Consider the following 17,093-nt stretch of genomic DNA (forward strand, 5'->3'; position numbering starts at 1 on the left):
GCAGGGTGCATAAAACCACATGCACTGTGTAGCGCGGTCAGGCAAGGCTTTTGCTTCTCTTTGGCCAGAATGGCAGGTGAGAGGGTCGTCAGAGTTGCATTGGGTTGGTTTTATCGATAGGCACCAGATACCAAGCACACAGCCGAAACAAGCTGGCTGGCTGGCAGGAAAAGAGTGTTTGCAAACGTCGAGCCTCCAGCGAGAATTGCGGGGGAACCAACAACCTGGAAGTCTCATCAGGGTCGGAAATGGCGTTCAAGTTCTGCAATCCACAACCTCACACCACGGCGAGGGCGAACAGGGACAGACCTGGATGGACAGACGGCCTGTCAAAGAAAATGGCCGGTCTGCGGCGAGCCGAGGATTTCTGGTGGAAAATCTGGAAGGCCGCCGAGCCTGTCAGGGAACCCGGCAACTTGTGCGACCCTGGTCTTCAGATGCTGCACCGTGCGTCTGTCCAAATCTCGCTCCCACTTGGCTGGGAATCATCGCGATGGTACGAAGTTTGTCAACCCCCCAATCCCCGATAATCCCCAGGGTTATCGCTTACAACAGTGCAACATTATGGGGCGATATCAGTATCAAACTGCTTGGATGTTCATGCTTGGCCTGCTGAGAATGTCCTCCATGTGTGCGACAGCAGCCACAACGACAACGACGACGACGGCACATTGTAGCATGTAAGCTAGGTATGTACCACAGGTTGGGGCGTCAAGGTCCGTGTGTCTCAAATGGTCCCGACTTTGTGGACGCGTCGCTCCAGGAAAAAAAGATAGATTCCCAGTCTAGCCCGCAGTGGCATGGTCTCGCAACCTCGGTCGGGTCGTTGGTACTGGAAAGGACTTTGGAAGAGAGTGCGCCGTCGACTGTCGCGGCACGGTGCGGAAGCAAACCCCTGTCAAGGTGACAGCCAGCCATCCAACCAGCTCTCCAGTGGGACAGACAAGGCGGGAGGCGTGGTGGGGTGGACTGGTGTGGTGTGGTGTGCTGGTGAGGGTGAGGGCACGGTGTGATGACCGATGGCGCATCTCTTTTGGTTCGTTTTGGAGAACTCGGGGTTTGCATTTTCTGCATCTCGATGCTGATGCTGATGCTGATGCTGATGCTGATGCTGGTGGTGGTCTTTTGGGGGGCCCGGGAGTTGTGCTGCCCCATCATCTCCATCCTAGCGTTGCACATATTGTCGAGCCAAGTTCTTCTTGGCGTCGTCTTTTTTTACATTGCTCTCAGCTCTCCTCCCCTCCATCACCGTTTCCATACCAATCCTATGATCCATATCGCCCGCCGCGCTAATCCATCCTCCTGGGCCCGTCCAAGCTGATTCCACAACTATCTGAAAAGGACGAGGACGGGGGCAAGTTCAAAGGCGACGCGTTGGAGAGGGGCCGGCTGCCCGTAGGGGAGGAGGGGTGGGATTACCTCGTTGCTGGCTTCTGCTGACCACCACATTCTGTGTCACCGTCGGACTAATACTACTATCACTCACTACCACTACCGCTACTACGCTGCCACCGTCTATCCTTCTTTCTCCGTTCGCCCTCATCCTGCTTGTACCTCATTCCTGCTGACCTCTTCGGCCTGGCTTCGGCAGCTGTCACCGCCTATCCGGCTCTATTTGTCTGCTCCGGCAGCAGCGAGCTCGACCAGCAGCGCGCAAAGGGGGGAATGCGGCCAAAAGAAACCGATGCCCCACTAATTCTCGTGAAGCTGTCACGTACCAAGCCGCCTATTCGTCGAGGGGGCCCAGGCTGGCAGAGCACGAGAGGGGACACCCCGGACTGGACTGAGGCGCTCTTGACCCACCCGTTTGCCCGCCTTTGATTGTCCCATCGAACCCTGGCCTACCTAGCTTCCATCACCCCGGTTCGGCTTGATGAGACGTGCTCCGCAGGGTTGGTGACCGTACCTCAATTTTGTCGGATTCTCTTTCTCTCCCAAGGCCCAAAACACCACCGGACCCAGCTCCAGCTTGCTCCCTTTTGCCATTGACCGTCTTTTTGGAGCCCGTCTCCAGCTGCTGCCCATCAGCACCACCCACACCCCCCTCCGCACCGCCGTTTTTGTGTGTAATAAACACGTCTCGGGGACCCCAGCCAGCCAGCCAGCCAGCCAGACCTGTCACCAGCAGCACAGCACAAGCACCACAGCGAGAGACGAGTCAAGGAGGCTTTGCCCCGACCTCGCGCTGCCGGCCTGCCGAAAGCCGCATCCTTGAACCGAGCTTCTGTCTCTTTTCGAGCCTCCCCACTCACCCGCCCACTCCAAGAACCGCGACCACGCAACCAGTTCTGTTGTTGCTGCCCAACTGGTTGGTCCGGTTCTGCTCCCTTTCTATCGAAACCCGGTCCCAAGTGAGGCGGAAAGGCTAAATCCAGGGGAGCCTTTTGTTCTTCTGCCGAGACCTCCCCTCCACAAGCAAACCACAGCTTTATGCCAATCTAGGCCAGGCCAATAAGCAAGCTCCTCCCGGCGAGCCCGTTCACGAGCTTGCGCGACCACCACCACTGCCACCACCGCTGCTGCTTCTCTTCCTGCTGCTGCCACTGCTCGTGTGCCTGCTAGCTGTTTCTCTCCTTGCTGCTGAGCTGCTGCCTCGTCTCCTGCTGTACACCACACAGACAGCGAGAACGAGACAGGAAGAAGGGGAGAAAAAAAAGAGAGGGACCTGGGTTCGCGCAAGTCACGGGTTGCTCGTGGACGATCTTGCACTTCCACTTCCCACCCCCAAGACGGGCTCCTCCCCGCTTGTGTTCCATGCAGGTGTTGCCAGGCACTGTCTGTCCATGGGCCATTGCTTTTCTGCCGCTTGTTGCCTGACCTCGCGTCTGGCCGCCGCCTTCTAGTGTCAACGGCATTCATGTACATACATATATAAGAACCCCCCCAGCCATGGACCACTCAGGGGCGCCTGACACCAAGCGACCCCGTCTGACGACTGGCTCGCCATGGTCAGCAGGCGGTTCACATCACGGCAGAACACTCCTTAATCCCAATCCCTCCCCGACGAGTGGACAATCGCCTCATCTGCCGCCAACGTCGAGCCCCTATCATCAGCCATCACCACATCACTACGCCCGCCCTTCTGGTACCGGCGATCACAACCATCCACACCCGCACCCTCACCCCCATCCTCACCCTCACCCTCACCCTCACTCTCACTCCCATCCTCAACCACCACCACCACCGCCACCACCATCACAAGCACCTCACCCTCACGCCCACCAGCAGCACCCTCATCCTCAGGGTCCGCCGCCGCCTATTGCGCAAACGCCTGTCGACGACCGAAGACACCATGAGTCCGAGAGATTTCAGACCATGCACGATCACCGGCAACCTCCACACTCGCCGGCCCACCCAGCATTTTCGAGCTACCCTTCTAGGGAAACCATAGTAAAACCCGACCCAGGCGAAGACACCACGCTGCCACAGTTGCGCAGGCCTCTATCAACGAGCAACGGTCCCGAAATCATGACGCCGGGAACACCACATAGCGCCCTCCCGCCGCAGTCATACGCCGACGACAAGCGCCATATGAGCTTCGACAGCGGCCCTCAGCAGCAGCAGCACCAGCAACAACCACAGCAACAGCAACAGCAGCAATCACAACCACCACAGCAGCCGCAGCCCCCGCCGCCCCCGCCGTCACAACAGCAGCCCATGTACGGCAGGCAACCAAGCTATCCACCGCAGACGCCCTTGCCACATGCGCAGCCATATGAATACCCACCACCTTCATACGGAGCACAACACGATGGCTTGCCTTACTCGATCCATGTGGCCTCTTCGAATGCAAAGCGCAAAGGACAGCGTGCCTCACAGGTTAGCCGATCTGAACCATGACCATGCCATATCTGTAGCCAAGGAAAGAAGAATGACTAACCATGTATGTATGTGTGTAGGCCTGTGAGACGTGCCGTCAGCTCAAAGCAAAGTGCGACGAGTTGAAGCCTTGCAAAAGCTGTAGAGAAAAGAAGGTGGAATGCAAATACCGAGAACTTGTTCCCAAACAGTGGGTTTTGTATCTAATTAACGACTGTTGTCTCAGTGACTGACCATGGTGATACAGGCAAGATAAAGTGCAGGCGGACATTTTGGAGCAGCTTATGATTATGAGAAACGACTTTCAGGACTGGATCGCGACAAATGACAGGCGCGTGGGCAGGCTCGAAGAGGCGGTAAAGCGAATCGCACCAGCAGCAGATCTTCAGCAGTTCGAGCCGATACAAGAGGAAGAAATCCGACCAGCCTCAGCTGAATCAGGGAGCGCGCCCGTGGCAGAGGAGGCGTACACATCATCACCCACCGGAGGGGCTCAGGCACCCCCCATCGATGCCGAAGCTGCACGCCAGATAACACGTGAGATGGAGGTTGAAAAGGAGGTAGAACCGGGGCCGTTCGTTCAGCCCGGAGTCCCGACCATCCCGCCCAATCATACGACATTGGCTGCCTTCTTGCTCAAGTGGCGACCCATCGAGGCGTTGGTTCGGCGCTATCTGGATGCCGAAAAGATCAAGTATGTGGACGAGTTCCCCATCAGACAGGAGGAAAGACGAGGGTTGTTGCGAGTCTGGGGTCGAGGCGAAGGCATGGACAGCAGCCGGGACAGGGACGCGCCTCACGATCTGGGGATGATGGAGGTGCATGATGACTACTCTGACGCCGGCGCGCCATCTCCGGCAGACTGCTGGGGCGGAATCAGCGGCTCACCTGGCCCCATGGACGGAAAGTCTGGCAACGGACTCCTCCATATCCCAGACTTTTCCGAATCAACTGTGTGGAAATACGTCAAGAGCTTCAACGACAATATTCAGAACATGCACCCACTCATTATCCCCAATGAGCTGAATGCCATGGTCAAGCTGTTTCTCGACGGCCTCCACCCAAGCTCGAGAAGCAAGGGCGGGGGCTCGAACATTGCCAAGTTCGCCGTTGGGTCGCAAGGGGAGACCTCGCTCAAGAGGAAAAGGACCTCGCCCGGCCCGGAAGGTGGAAGTAGCGAGCCCTCGTTGCCGCCCAAGGTCGGCAGGCCCATGTTCCAGCGATCTATTAACAATGCGCTGGTTCTGCTGGTCCTTGCCCTTGGTAAAATCTGCCTTCACAAGGACAAACGGCTGCCAGATGTTGTGCCAGTCAGCGAGCCTGTCCAGCACGGCTCCCCCTTTCTGCGCAACGGCAACCCGGCGCCAGCATCCCCGTCGCAGGGCTCGCCTCCGTCCTACGCTTCTCATTCCAACGCAGCTGGCCTCCCTTCGCCCAAGGACAGTGGCGAGCGAGCTGGAACCAGCAGGCGGTCCTCGTTTCAAGGATCCGGCGTGTCGGCCAAACCGGTGGCTTCCCTCAAGAGGAACCTGGACGTGATTCCTGGCCTGGACTATTTTGCCCATGCTACCGACATTCTTGGCGGTCAACTGGCTGGAACAAGCCTGCGTCATATTCACGCGTATATTTTGGCTGGGTTGTACCACGGTCAGCTGGGGAGGGTGGTGGAGAGCTACGCCTACATCAAGGAAGCCGGTTGGGCGCTGCAGATCAAAATGAGACCAAGTCTGGATCGGTTCAAGAGGCTTCAAGAGAGCCAGACAACCAACAGGGACTCGGTCACCGAGAAATCGGACAACCAGCTTGTCTTTGCCTTCTGGACATGCCTTCAGCTCGAAAGCGACATCATTGCCGAGTTGCCGCTGCCGCAGTCTCACATTTTGGCGTTTGAGGAAATCATGCCTTATCCCAACATCAACATGGCGACGGGGCTCGGTTTTGACGAGCACGTCCTGCGAAGCTACTTGGCTCAGCTCTACCTCCGCAAGAACCTGAACCAGATCCATCAGACGCTGTACAACCCGGAGAACCCGCAGCCTCTCGAGACTCACTCAGCCGGGGGCGGCATCATTGAGATTATCCAGAACTCGTTGGACATGCGATTCGTGCCACCCGAGTTCAAGTTTTTGGAGTCTGATCCCCCAGCAAAGGATATCCTGTCTGCCCGGTTGCGTGCCAAGTACTGGGGCGCTCGGGTCATCACCTTTCGCCCGTTCATCAGACAGATTCTCGAGCACAATTTCGACAAGGCCATGTCCACCACGTCCCCGATGCAGGGAGTGTCGCCGGCCGGCAGGATCCAGGATGATTTCTCTGATGATGTCAAGGCGTATGCCCAGAAAGGCATCAAGGCTCTGGTTGAAAGCACGAGGGCCTTTCACGGGGTCGAGGACAAGCGATTCATCATCACCAATGTATTCGGCACAGCGCATGCGTAAGACAATCACCTACATGTGTTCTTGTTTCTCGAGTGAATATTTGCTGACCTGATGGCTGTAGACAATGGGGCAACCTGCTCACGCTGGCGGCCGTGTTCAAGGACCCGGTGCTGAACCAGTACATTGACGAGGGCCTCTTGAAAGAACTTTTTACCAAAACAATCTCCTTTTTCAAGATTATCTCGCACCCCTCGAGCGCTCTATCAATCGACATGCGGATTCTGGAAGGCCTTCAGAACGAACTGTGGCGACGGCCAAACAGTATCGACCTGCTGGACCACCAGCCCGGATCCAGCTTCTCGAGCAACGCCAGCAACGGCATCCCACTGTCTTGCATGGCCCCGACCACGCCTCTTCCTGGCATGCATGCTCCCAGCACACCAGTGGACGCCTTCCGCCCACCGCCGCCCGCTCAGCTGCACGGCCCGCTCCTACCGCCCGTGTTGGGTGCCGTACCCGACGGCCTACCGGTGATGTCACCGGGGTCCCTGCCCCCCATGCAGCATCCACCACCACCATACTGACATTCGAAACGAACCCCGACCTTTCGATAAGGACACTTGACGCTGCTTCCGCTAAACAAACGCCATACATACCCTAACCTCTCATGCATCTCATATACATACACACAATCACACACACACACACACACACACACACACATATATATATATATATACATCTACAGACACCTAATCGTCTTGTTCACGACCCTGATAGAGAGGGAAAAGATGGAGAAAGAACGAAGAAAAGATACCTCGGAAAGTTGTATTGCGGGAAACAAAGCCAATTGTGGTCTTTTCTTCTTTTGCGGTCTTTAGGGAGAGAGGGGGAGCAAAAGAGAGAGCATGGTGTCATTTAAAGCATCTGCATCATCATATGTGTGCGTGCTCTGGACAGGTCTTTTCTTTCTCACGGTCGCAAGGGATAAAGGGGGAGGGAAGAGAAGGGGGGGAGATACCCACTTTGTGTTGAATCGAGATTTTAGCCAAGTCTTGTTGTTTTTCGCGCGCGCAGACAGAACTATGGTAATATTCATTTTTGTCTTCCAGGAGGTGGGGGGGTTTGGTTTGGCTTTTTGTCCAATTGGAAATGGTTTCTGGGTCATGTCTTGTTTTTTCTTTTGCCCCCCGGGTGTAGCACATAACATGCCCTTACTCCTCTTCTGTGTCTCTACTTTTTTCTATGGAGGATGGTTGGTAGGCTGGTGATGATGATGGTGGTGGGCAAGGGCGGTGGTTATTTTTTTTCTGTTTTTTTTCATCTTCATGTTTTCTGTTACCTATCTTTACCCAAGTCATCCCGCTCCTGTGTTTACCTAACCTAACCTGCTTTGGCTACACTATCCATTAACAACGTACCTACTACATTGAACTATTATACCATACAATATCACACTAAGTTCAGTCCATGATGTTTAGCAAATGTGTCCGAACTACTATCGTGCGAAGTGGTTCGCTATGAAACTCAGGAGTCTGTGATAAGTATGATTACATCCCAAGCGCTCTCTGGTCTATAACAAAACAACAATCAAGCACACCCACCCGTCCGGATACGCCGCCTCTCTCATCAACTCTTCCAACGGAGCCCTGAACGGCACCGAACCCCCGTGCATGATGACATTCGCCAACACCGGGTCTCGACTAGACGGGAAAAGTGACGGGAGGTTTTCCTTCAGGACTTCTCCCAATGTTTGTGGTTTCCCTTCCCAATGACACCACATCAGCAGTCATATCAAGAACAGCACTAGGCAAGGAAAACAAACTCACGATTGGCATTTCGAGGTGGTATCAGTGTTTGAACCACCTTGAAGGACCCATGATCACCCCCCGAAGTCTGCAAGGGGGACGACGGAATATAAATCCGTACCGGCACGTTCCTCAACGGCGTGGGCGTGTTCAGCAAACGGCTGTTGATTCTGCTAAACGAAGCATAGTCATCTTTTTTTCGTGTTTGATTCTCTCACGTTAGCGCCCCCATCATGTTGGGTAAGGGGAGGGAAGGGAACGGGAAAGAAAGAGAAAAAAATACGAACTATCCTGCACACTGTTCCACAAGGCGGTGCTGTCGTCCTTGCTCAACCCCATAATCTGCTTGGCGTTCCCGTTGCGGACAAAATCCGCCTCCTTTGCCGAGTTGGTGAAGGTGTCGGCTATGTCCCATTCGGGTCCGTCACCGACCGTCAGCCTCCATGGTAGCGACCCCGCAGAATCGGGGGGGAGGTATAAATCGACGAGGAGCCCAACAGCTAGGTTGCGGAGCTGGACGTCCTCGTAGTGAAAGGACGAGCAGGGGAGCGGGCTGAAGTAGGCGGATAACCGGGGGAGCAGAAGGGCAAGGTAGCTGAAGCGGGGGACCGAGACCACAAAAGGATTGGTCGAGGGTTGGGAGGTGTGAGTTATGTAAAGGGGTATTTGAAGGGACCAGAGGGCCTGGGGGAGGGGCGGTGGTGGGATGTCGACATCGTCGTGGTTTGGGGCGTTGGCACCGCGACAGCCAGGACGGTGACTGAGTGAAGAAGGGGAGACAGGGGACGATGGTGGAGGAGACGAAGGCATGGTCCAATGCAATGCGGTCCGAGATTGTGGGGCTGGGCCGGGGCTGATCACGGCGGCGGACGGACCAAGAACCGGGCCAGCTCGGTGCCGTCGTGGTTGGCGGTGGCGGGTGCCAAGAAGGGACGAAAACGACTGCCGTTGCTGCCGCTCCGGCTTTGTTGTGGATGCCCTGGTACAATGATATGTGTTGCAACTGGGTGGCCTGTCGATCGATAGTCGGCGCTGCTGCTGCTGCTGCTGCGGGGTAGGTAGCAAGGCCAGGCAATATGGGGTGAGGGGTAGGATGGAAGCACCGCGTGAGTCTGATGCAATGCGAGCTGGGTGTCCCGTTTCGAAACAACGGGACGAGATTGTTGGAGAAAGGCTCTGGCGGTGGTGGTTGGCTGGTGGGTGGGAGAAGGCACATGCATGCACTTTCACACGCTGCAAGGCCCTGCGTGGGAGACACGGTGCCGCTTGCACCGTGTGCTGCCGTACCTGCAAAGTATACACTACCCTACACCACTCGGCACTTTCGGTTCCAGCAGCGCTGCTCTGAGGATAGCAAGTGCTCGGAATCCTCGGGATGGCACTATCGGTGATGGATGGCTCTTGTCAGCCGGCACAGATAGACCAACGGCTACCAGCCTTACATACATGCACATGTCCGTCCGCCTGTCCAATGTTGTTGCGTATTCCATCAAAAGTGTTATCTCCACGTGTTCTGTAGCTTGATCGAGATTTGTCTACCGCGAGAACAAAGTGAGGGGCATCCGGCATTCATCCATCCATCACGGGCCGAAGTTCCCCCCTCCCTCAGATGACCGAGACTGGATGGGTGGTTGGGCAGACGGTTGGTTGGCTGTATCGAGTTCCGTTGGTGAGAGTGAGACGGGCGCTCACTCTTACTCCTGCTGATGCTTCATGCTGTGTAACTGACCATTCTACCACTCAACGAATACTGCCTGCCACATGTGTAGCCTATTCCCGTCCTCCGTCCCCGTCTGGCAAAGGCTATTCCCCGATCGATCAATTCAGGCGTCTTTTCGGCTTACTTGTGGTGTTGTTGTCCAAGTGAATATATAGAGCACCCCCGATGTAACCCACCCAGGGCGAAAAGAGGATCGAGGTTTATGGTCTCCATGCCGACAGTTCTTTTATGTTATTTTTTTATTAAATTTTTTTGAAACTGCTAGAAGCTAGGAGAGAGAGTGTGTGGCAGCAGTATTGGCTTGGGAAGGCATGCAACTGGCGAGTGTGTGAAAGTCGTGTCTAATGCCTTGATACTTATAAAGATTCATCTTCAAAGATGATGATGATTAGAATCAGTGCACAGATTAGGACCCAGACGTTGTGGTTCATGATTGTATTGCTGCACGCTCCAACCCCTCCAACCACACCTAGCAGGTGTGGTTTCATATGTTTTTAAATCCATCCAAACCAAGATTGAACTTTCCATCCACGTGATGTAACTGTTTCCGCTAAATGTCTGTCTGTAAATATGTGTACAAGAAAATACCAACAATGTGTCCAAGACAAAACCAAGAGAGCATGTGTACACGGATACGCCAACGAGCACAAGAAGAAAATTAGAAAATAGATGAGAAAACCATAAATCAAGAAATGCTCGACTTTTTCCTCCTTCCAAAGACCTTTGAGATACTGTTCGATTCCCGCCGGCGATGTTCAGGGGACATGGGCTCTGGGAATGGGGCTGCCATTGTCATGCCTGGCGGAGGACCCGAGTGCTTGAGAAAGTCGGCCAGGTCAGAAGTACCTCGGGAAGGCACCGAAACAGCGTCGCGTGGCTCAAATTTCTTCATCGGGACCCGTCCGCTGCCTCCCACCGGCGGCCGGTTGGCCATACTGGGGGGTGGACCACCGCCCATCATGGCTGCTGCCTTCGAGCTCATGTTGGGCACCACTTGAAGGGGGGTATAACTTCTTCCACCCATTGTCCCGCCCATACTGGCGCTAGCCCGGCTGCTCAGACTTCTGGACTCAGCTGCAGGAAGCTGAGCAACCTTGGGCCCACCCATGAAGCCAGAACCTGGTCCGCCACCCTGTCCGCTGTCACGCCTCGTCAACCTAGCCATCAGGCTCGCCGAGCTCGACTTCTTCTTGGGCTTGTTTCGCGCAGCTGCCGCTGCTTGGGTCTCTTGGGTGGCAAAAGGCAAGACAGTTGGCTCGGGCGGTGGGGCATAGTTGTTCAGAAAGTCAATCAGACTCTCCTCCTTGGCCGCTGGTCGTTTGGGTTTGGGCGTTAGCTCCTCCTCAAGCATCATCTCGTCCTCGTCGCTGAGGTCAATGGCATATGGGTCGCGAACGCGCCGAGTCTTGCGCTTGGGTATCGGCATGTCGAAATCCATCTCGTTGGGCGTAGGGGCAGGGTGCGAGGTGGGGAGAGGCTTGTTTCTTCCGGCTAGGAGGGCGCTCTGCGAGTTGATAGACGACTGAATAGAAGGGGGAACCGAGCTGGTCGAGTCGTTGCCCCTCATCTCGGCCTCGTTGAGGTGGGCGTCGACGGCCCGACCGCCAACGGCTCCCGACATCTGATCCGAGTCCATGGTGGTTCGGAAAGGGGCAACAGCCTTGGGGATCCGCGGGTTGAGGCTTGGGGGACCGCGGCGGATGAAATCGATCAGGTCAGAGTTGTCATCCTTGTAGTCCACGGCGGCATCACGTGCCTGAAGCCTTGGTCTGTTGGGGTTGCTCGTCATGGATCCCTTGCTGGAGGCGACGCTAGCCATTGACACCATTCCCGGATTTCGCGAGCCACCGGGCCCAGCGAGCGCATTGACAGGAGCCGCGCCGCCGCCGGGGGGTCCGGTGGAGCGGATGAACTCCGCAAATTCTGCCATCGACTCTCGAGGCAATCTCGCGTCCCGGGCTTGGGGTATGTTTCCACGTGGCTTGGACGGGCCCGGTGGAGTCGACCGCGGTACCACGCCTCCATGCTTGCTGCTGCTTGTGGGATAGCTCCTCAGACTGTGGTGGGTGTCGCTCGACTGGTGAGCATGTCCCACCGAACGTGGGTTGTTGAACCCAGAGGCACCCATTTCGCCAGGCCTGGCCGCCGACGACGAGCGGGACCGTGGCGTGTTTTGGCGCGCGTCCTCACTCTTCCTGGTCTTGACCGAGATGACGGGACTCCCAGAACCCTTTTGCCGTGTTGATGACTGGGACTGTGGCCGGTGGATACGCATGTCAGCTCACATCTGTCTGATAACGCACGGCAGGCGGGATGAGGGGACTTACGTTGTTGTCTCGCATGTTTTCAGGAGTCAGTGTGTACTGGATAGTCTGGTCGCTCTGGATGAGTTCCTCAAAGTTCCGCACCACATCAATACGTGCCTGCATTCCCTCTTCCGAGGTTCGCACAGGCTTGATCTTGGTTGACCCGGGTGAGCCTGAGCCGCGTTGCTGTTTGGAAGACGCCCCGGGGGCTTCAAGACCACTATCGGTGCGAGACCTCTCCACCGACACCTGGCCAATGGTGGCCGGTTGGCGTTGGGCTGATGTGTTTGCCACGGCCTGTCTTCCGGCACTTCGCTCGGGGACAGCGGGCGCTGGTGTGGTGCCTGTCGACGGCCGAGAGTTTGTGGGCTTGGCCCATTGGTGTTTGTCTTTTGCTGCTTTTCCCTCGGCCAGCACAGGCATCGATTCGATAAAGAAGGTTGAGCTCGCCGCAGTCGATGGTCTCGATGGAGACGAAGACGTAGATGGCAATATGGTAACCTTGGTGAGCGCCTTCTGCGAGGACGGTGTTGTAGCACGCTCGGCATTGACAGGGACAGCAGATGTGGGGTTTTGCTGTTCGTCAGCTGTGCTCTCGATTTGGCGATTCTCTCTCGATGTGGCTTCCAGAATCACTGGTAGGCTGTTGTTGTTGCCGCTGCCAGGGCTGATGGGGGTGATAGGGGACACGGCATAGTCATTCTCAGTCTCCGAGGCCAGGTCGTTCGCTGCCAGCCCTGAACGATGGGCATAGTTGACAGAAAGTCGGGAACGGGAGACGCTGTCCGGAGAACGGCGCGGGCGCTCGTCTGGAATAGGAGGAGTATCAGCGCCGCTCAGACGGGAGGGGCTGGGTCCGCGAGACGAGTCTGTGGCCACCAGCGAGTTGCGTGCAGACGTCACCACCGGGCTCCGAGGGCTGGTGACTTCGATCAACCTTGCCGAGTGAATGCTCGGTGACCTCACCGGCAGGTTTGTGTTGATCATGGTCGGTTTTCCATTTTCAGAGAATGTTGGTGACGGATTCCGTCCTCCCAGGATCGAGACGCGGGAGGACCTAATGATACGAGGCTCCTCGATCGAGACCTCCTCCTCCTCCTCCTCATCAATCCGGTCCTCTTCGACGGTTTCGAGCTGAGTGACAACTGAGGGGGCGACCTGGATCTGAACAGCAGTCTCTTCTGACGGCTGGACTTGTTCCTTCACCGCAGCATCAGAGGTGTCTATCGGCTGGTTCTCGTCCAAAGGCGCAGCGGGGGCTTCGATCGGGGAGAGGTAAGGAGTAGTGATTGGAGTCGGCAGCGAGTTGGAGCGTTTGCGACGTGCGACAATTGGTGTTTGCGGTCGAGACGATGCGGGGGTGAGCAGTCCGGTAGCTAGCGGAAGTATAATCATGCTCTTGGGCCGGGCGGGCTGCTGCTCGCTTTGTCCAACAGCGGCCTTCTCCTCCTCGTCTTCTTCGTAGGTGGGCGCCAGTCCGGGCACCTCGATCTCCTCCACATCATTTGGTCCCATTGGCAGCGAAATCGCCGCCGCTGTCAGATATTCGTCCTCCATGAGCTCTTGGGCCCCTTCAACTGTCTCTTGCGCAACATTCTCGACTTCGCCCTCGACAGCGGCTTCTGGCTCCAGGACCGTGGCTGGAACCATCAGTTCCGCCGTGCTGCTGGGGGACCGCAGGTGGCCTGCCCCACGCGTCGAATCACCCGAAAAGGACCTGGCCAGACGCTCCATGGTGCCAGCGGTCGGAGTTCGAATCTTCTTCTTCCATGATCTCCACAATCGGCCCAGCGTGCGGTCCAGGGCGACCCGCTCCATGTCGAGCTCCTCCACCACGATTTTGTCGGCAACCCCCGTCGGGCTCCGCAGGCCCTCTTTCAGCTCCTTGTCATATTTCACGCGCATGCGGTGATAAGCAGCCTGACCGGCCACAATGAGGGCCTGTTCCCCCATAAATTCCAGTATCGACGTCAGGAAGATGGCGACTGCAGGAGACACGGCCTCGGACAGCCGGTCGTCGATTCCCATCTCGAGATGGCCCTGCTCCGTGTAGTAGTCCTCGTCCTCCTCCTCCATGTCCCCGAGCGACGAATACACCATGCACCGCAGGCGGCTCCGCTTCCACACCAGTTCAACGTCCCAATCGCTTGCGAAAACAGGGTCCTGCCCCTGGGCTTCAGCAGGAAGCTCCTCCTCGCCTCCGAGATACTCGCGAAGTTCCTCGTCGGCCTGGTTTATGGCATCCTTGGCGAGCTTTGGCTTCAGCACTTCGGACACGGCCGGACGCAAAGCAGAGAGGGCAGTGGAGCGGGACACGCAGAGAAAGTTAAAAAGCAGCTGATCGAGAAAGCTGTTGACCAGCTGCAAGGCGGCGGGCGACACGGCTGCAGTCTCGCCCGATGGCTCAATGCCATGCTGATCGTACCAAGCTTCAGCATGGCTGTCGTGATCGTTGGTGACAATTTGCGAAGCAGCTGAGGCGGCGATGAAGGCCGGTTCAGGTGACACTGTCAAAGGGGGCGACATCAAGCTGTGTGCGACGGTCGACGGCCGGTCGCTGGATATGCTCAGGGCCCTCGATCGTGAAGAGGGAATTCTTTGGGGGGAGGTCATGCCCGAGGAGGACCGGGGAGTGGCCGAGTCTATAGAGGAATACATGTCGACGGTTAGTGGGAGTGGCGGCAGCAACAATAATGGCGGAATCGGTTGCAGCTTCCAAACTGCAGGGCCGCTGCTGCTGCTGCTGCTGCTTCCTCTTTACTGATGCAGGAGGATGCTACAGTGACAAGAGACAAAACGGCACGAGGCAGTACAAGATCAGCGCCGCGCATCCGAGGCGCCTACTGCTTTCTCTGCCTTCGGTCACACAAGAATAATACTGAGGGAATGCGGTCGGCCGGCTGCTAGACGGGCGGTGTCTAGGATTGGACGGCAACGGTGGTTGGAGTAGGCCAAATCGACGCGGCTGACAGGTTCGACAGTATGGTCTCGCAGGTCCTGGCTTGGACGGTGTAAGACGGCTGACGGGCCATCCGGTCTGTTAGCTAGGATTCGTTGAGATCTGCTCGGCACAACTGCGGGAGGCGTAGCTGAAACAAAAACGACGCTGGAAGCCGTGACGGGGGGATGGGAAGGGGATAGGGAAACAAGAAGTGGACAAGACGCAGAGGAAGATGCTCCAGGTTAACAAGCTTCACTGTGTCCAAGTGGCACACTGTCTGACTAAAGCCTCTATCGCAAGCAACAGGAATGCAGACACGACACAGCATGTACGGCGCAGGCCAGCGTTACGACGTCGATCCCCTTTCCTTGAGCACTTTACACACCGCCGGACAGTCCAACCACCTCCCGAGAATCCTGTGTTCAGCTTCTCTGGTGGGAATGCAGCCGTCGATGCGACGAGCCGAAGGGAGAGGGGAGGTGAGGAGAGTGATGGAGAGCAGCCGACAGAATTGGATATAATAGGGGATGGAAACACACCTGGCGGTCGAGCTCCAGCAATTCACGCATCCATTGGTGTAGCTCGCTGGACGATTCCGGTCTCTGGTCTCACGACGAGAATTGGCTGGAGAGAGTCTCCTATAGGTAACAATAAGAAAGCCACGCGGTCGTTTGGCGCAGCAGGAAGCAGGTCTCGGGCACAGCAGCCCACACCTGTTGGCTATTTCGCGATCTGGTTATGTAGGCCGCTGCACGGGTCGGTTCCAGGTTGGCGTTGCGGCACGCTGCACTGTTGAAGAAGGGGGACGCAACCAGATCAGATCGATACAGGTACGCGAGATGGTCCTGGAGGTGAGAAAAAAACAACTTGGGAATACAGACAGCATGGGGGAGGGGGGGGGAAACATGGGTGATTTTGGCCATTGGGCGCACAGTCGCAAGAGTTGCCATCACAAACCAGGGGTCCATGATTGACGCATCCAAGATTCCCCAGGAGGGGTTTAGCGGCCCAAGAAGGAGGGCGTGCCCGAGATGACCTCCGCTAAGAAGGCCCCTAAAACACACGGTCTTGTCAGGTACGATGTACCTCTACTCCTCTTGGTCCATCCTGATATGGCATGATATACAGATAGCTTCTACAGATAACTACTATCAGTACTAGATACTTCATGGCATGGCGGGTTACTGTGCTCTTTGCAAAGATCTACACAGCACGATACCAAAGCGTCTCAGGCTATTCTCCAGGTGTAGGGCAGACATAAACATATATCGACTGCTTGGCTGCGGCGCATCGAAAATTCGGTGATGGTCGCAATCGGCAGACAGCAGCCCCAGAAGCGCAAACAGGAGATGCCCCTGTTCCCCGTGTCTCCCCCACTTGGAATTTAGTTGGGTGGGGCGACCGGCTTGGCAGGGCCTGGGAGAAGAAGCGAATGTTCTGTGCCTACAATTCACATTAATCGCCAGACACCTACAAACAGCCATCACTTGCTGACAGCCCCGAGTAATAAGCCGGTCTGCCACGTTGTGCAGCATCAAAAGTGTACAGTAGATATGGACGCCAACGACTATCTGGTGCCCTAGAGCATCCTACTGCTGCCAAAAATGCGGGGGATATCAAGGTCTGCTCCACCTCGAAACGGCCGGGTTTGTTCAGCACGGACAGCTGTTCGGCCGTGATGGAGTTGCTATAGTTCATCCCACAGGCATCACAGACATCACAGGCACCACAGACACAAATCACATCAGCAGCCTTGGCCACGGCCATGGTTTAATTTGAAACAAACACCAGTGACCCATGGGTGATCCTCAACTGATCGACAAATGAAACGTCTTTGCATTTCTTCTTTTTTTGGGAGACACGGAGAGCATCTGGACAGATCGGCTAACCACCTTGCTTCGACAAGCCAAACAATATATATTAATACAACGCATCTCCTGCAGGTAGGCACCCGCAAGTTTTGACCACAATGTATAATATGTAAAAGAAATAAAAAACGTGGTCACTGCCAATGCCCGTGGACTGCATGTTTTGGAGAAAAGTAAAGAAGCTATGTGATGTGTGCATCCGCGTGTCATCGACATTCTTATCCCCCCCTTTTCTTTTTTTCCCGTGTGCGAG

The 17,093-nt window shown here is 56.1% G+C and overlaps 4 protein-coding genes across 4 annotated transcripts; 2 read left to right on the top strand and 2 right to left on the bottom strand.

Annotated features, from left to right (window-relative positions):
* Positions 1-338: 338 nt before the first annotated feature.
* Positions 339-677, top strand: QC764_200145 (uncharacterized protein; the record flags this gene model as incomplete). The annotated part of the gene is made up of 2 exons (XM_062943712.1): positions 339-447; positions 556-677. 2 exons carry the CDS (start codon positions 339-341, stop codon positions 675-677), a joined length of 231 nt encoding a protein of 76 aa, XP_062802447.1.
* A 973-nt stretch (positions 678-1,650) lies between these two features.
* On the top strand, positions 1,651-7,080 carry QC764_200150 (uncharacterized protein). The gene is given in 5 exon segments (XM_062943713.1): positions 1,651-3,819; positions 3,900-4,009; positions 4,067-6,253; positions 6,319-6,893; positions 6,904-7,080. 4 exon segments carry the CDS (start codon positions 2,890-2,892, stop codon positions 6,779-6,781), a joined length of 3,690 nt encoding a protein of 1,229 aa, XP_062802448.1. The 5' UTR covers positions 1,651-2,889; the 3' UTR covers positions 6,782-6,893; positions 6,904-7,080.
* Positions 7,081-7,672: 592 nt separating this feature from the next.
* Positions 7,673-9,397, bottom strand: ATG5 (autophagy protein 5). Its single transcript, XM_062943714.1, has 3 exons — positions 8,293-9,397; positions 8,027-8,197; positions 7,673-7,961 (listed from the first exon to the last, which is right to left on the bottom strand). Exons 1-3 carry the CDS (start codon positions 8,813-8,815, stop codon positions 7,771-7,773), a joined length of 885 nt encoding a protein of 294 aa, XP_062802449.1. The 5' UTR covers positions 8,816-9,397; the 3' UTR covers positions 7,673-7,770.
* Positions 9,398-10,111: 714 nt separating this feature from the next.
* On the bottom strand, positions 10,112-15,961 carry QC764_200170 (uncharacterized protein). Its single transcript, XM_062943715.1, has 3 exons — positions 15,512-15,961; positions 12,053-15,051; positions 10,112-11,979 (listed from the first exon to the last, which is right to left on the bottom strand). Exons 2-3 carry the CDS (start codon positions 14,687-14,689, stop codon positions 10,411-10,413), a joined length of 4,206 nt encoding a protein of 1,401 aa, XP_062802450.1. The 5' UTR covers positions 14,690-15,051; positions 15,512-15,961; the 3' UTR covers positions 10,112-10,410.
* Positions 15,962-17,093: the final 1,132 nt, after the last annotated feature.

The sequence above is a fragment of the Podospora pseudoanserina genome, chromosome 2, assembly GCF_035222485.1.
Source record: "Podospora pseudoanserina strain CBS 124.78 chromosome 2, whole genome shotgun sequence".
Taxonomy (NCBI): domain Eukaryota; kingdom Fungi; phylum Ascomycota; class Sordariomycetes; order Sordariales; family Podosporaceae; genus Podospora; species Podospora pseudoanserina.

Bases quoted from the DNA above. Each gene is read 5' to 3' on its own strand.
- QC764_200150 (XM_062943713.1), top strand. From the start codon at position 2,890: ATGGACCACTCAGGGGCGCCTGACACCAAGCGACCCCGTCTGACGACT. The intron at 3,820-3,899 runs GTTAGCCGATCT...GTATGTGTGTAG, and splicing joins AAGGACAGCGTGCCTCACAG to GCCTGTGAGACGTGCCGTCA. The intron at 4,010-4,066 runs GTGGGTTTTGTA...ATGGTGATACAG, and splicing joins CGAGAACTTGTTCCCAAACA to GCAAGATAAAGTGCAGGCGG.
- ATG5 (XM_062943714.1), bottom strand. From the start codon at position 8,815: ATGCCTTCGTCTCCTCCACCATCGTCCCCTGTCTCCCCTTCTTCACTC. The intron at 8,198-8,292 runs GTTCGTATTTTT...CACGAAAAAAAG, and splicing joins GTGGAACAGTGTGCAGGATA to ATGACTATGCTTCGTTTAGC. The intron at 7,962-8,026 runs GTGAGTTTGTTT...GTCATTGGGAAG, and splicing joins ACCACCTCGAAATGCCAATC to GGAAACCACAAACATTGGGA.
- QC764_200170 (XM_062943715.1), bottom strand. From the start codon at position 14,689: ATGTATTCCTCTATAGACTCGGCCACTCCCCGGTCCTCCTCGGGCATG. The intron at 11,980-12,052 runs GTAAGTCCCCTC...CACCGGCCACAG, and splicing joins AAAACATGCGAGACAACAAC to TCCCAGTCATCAACACGGCA.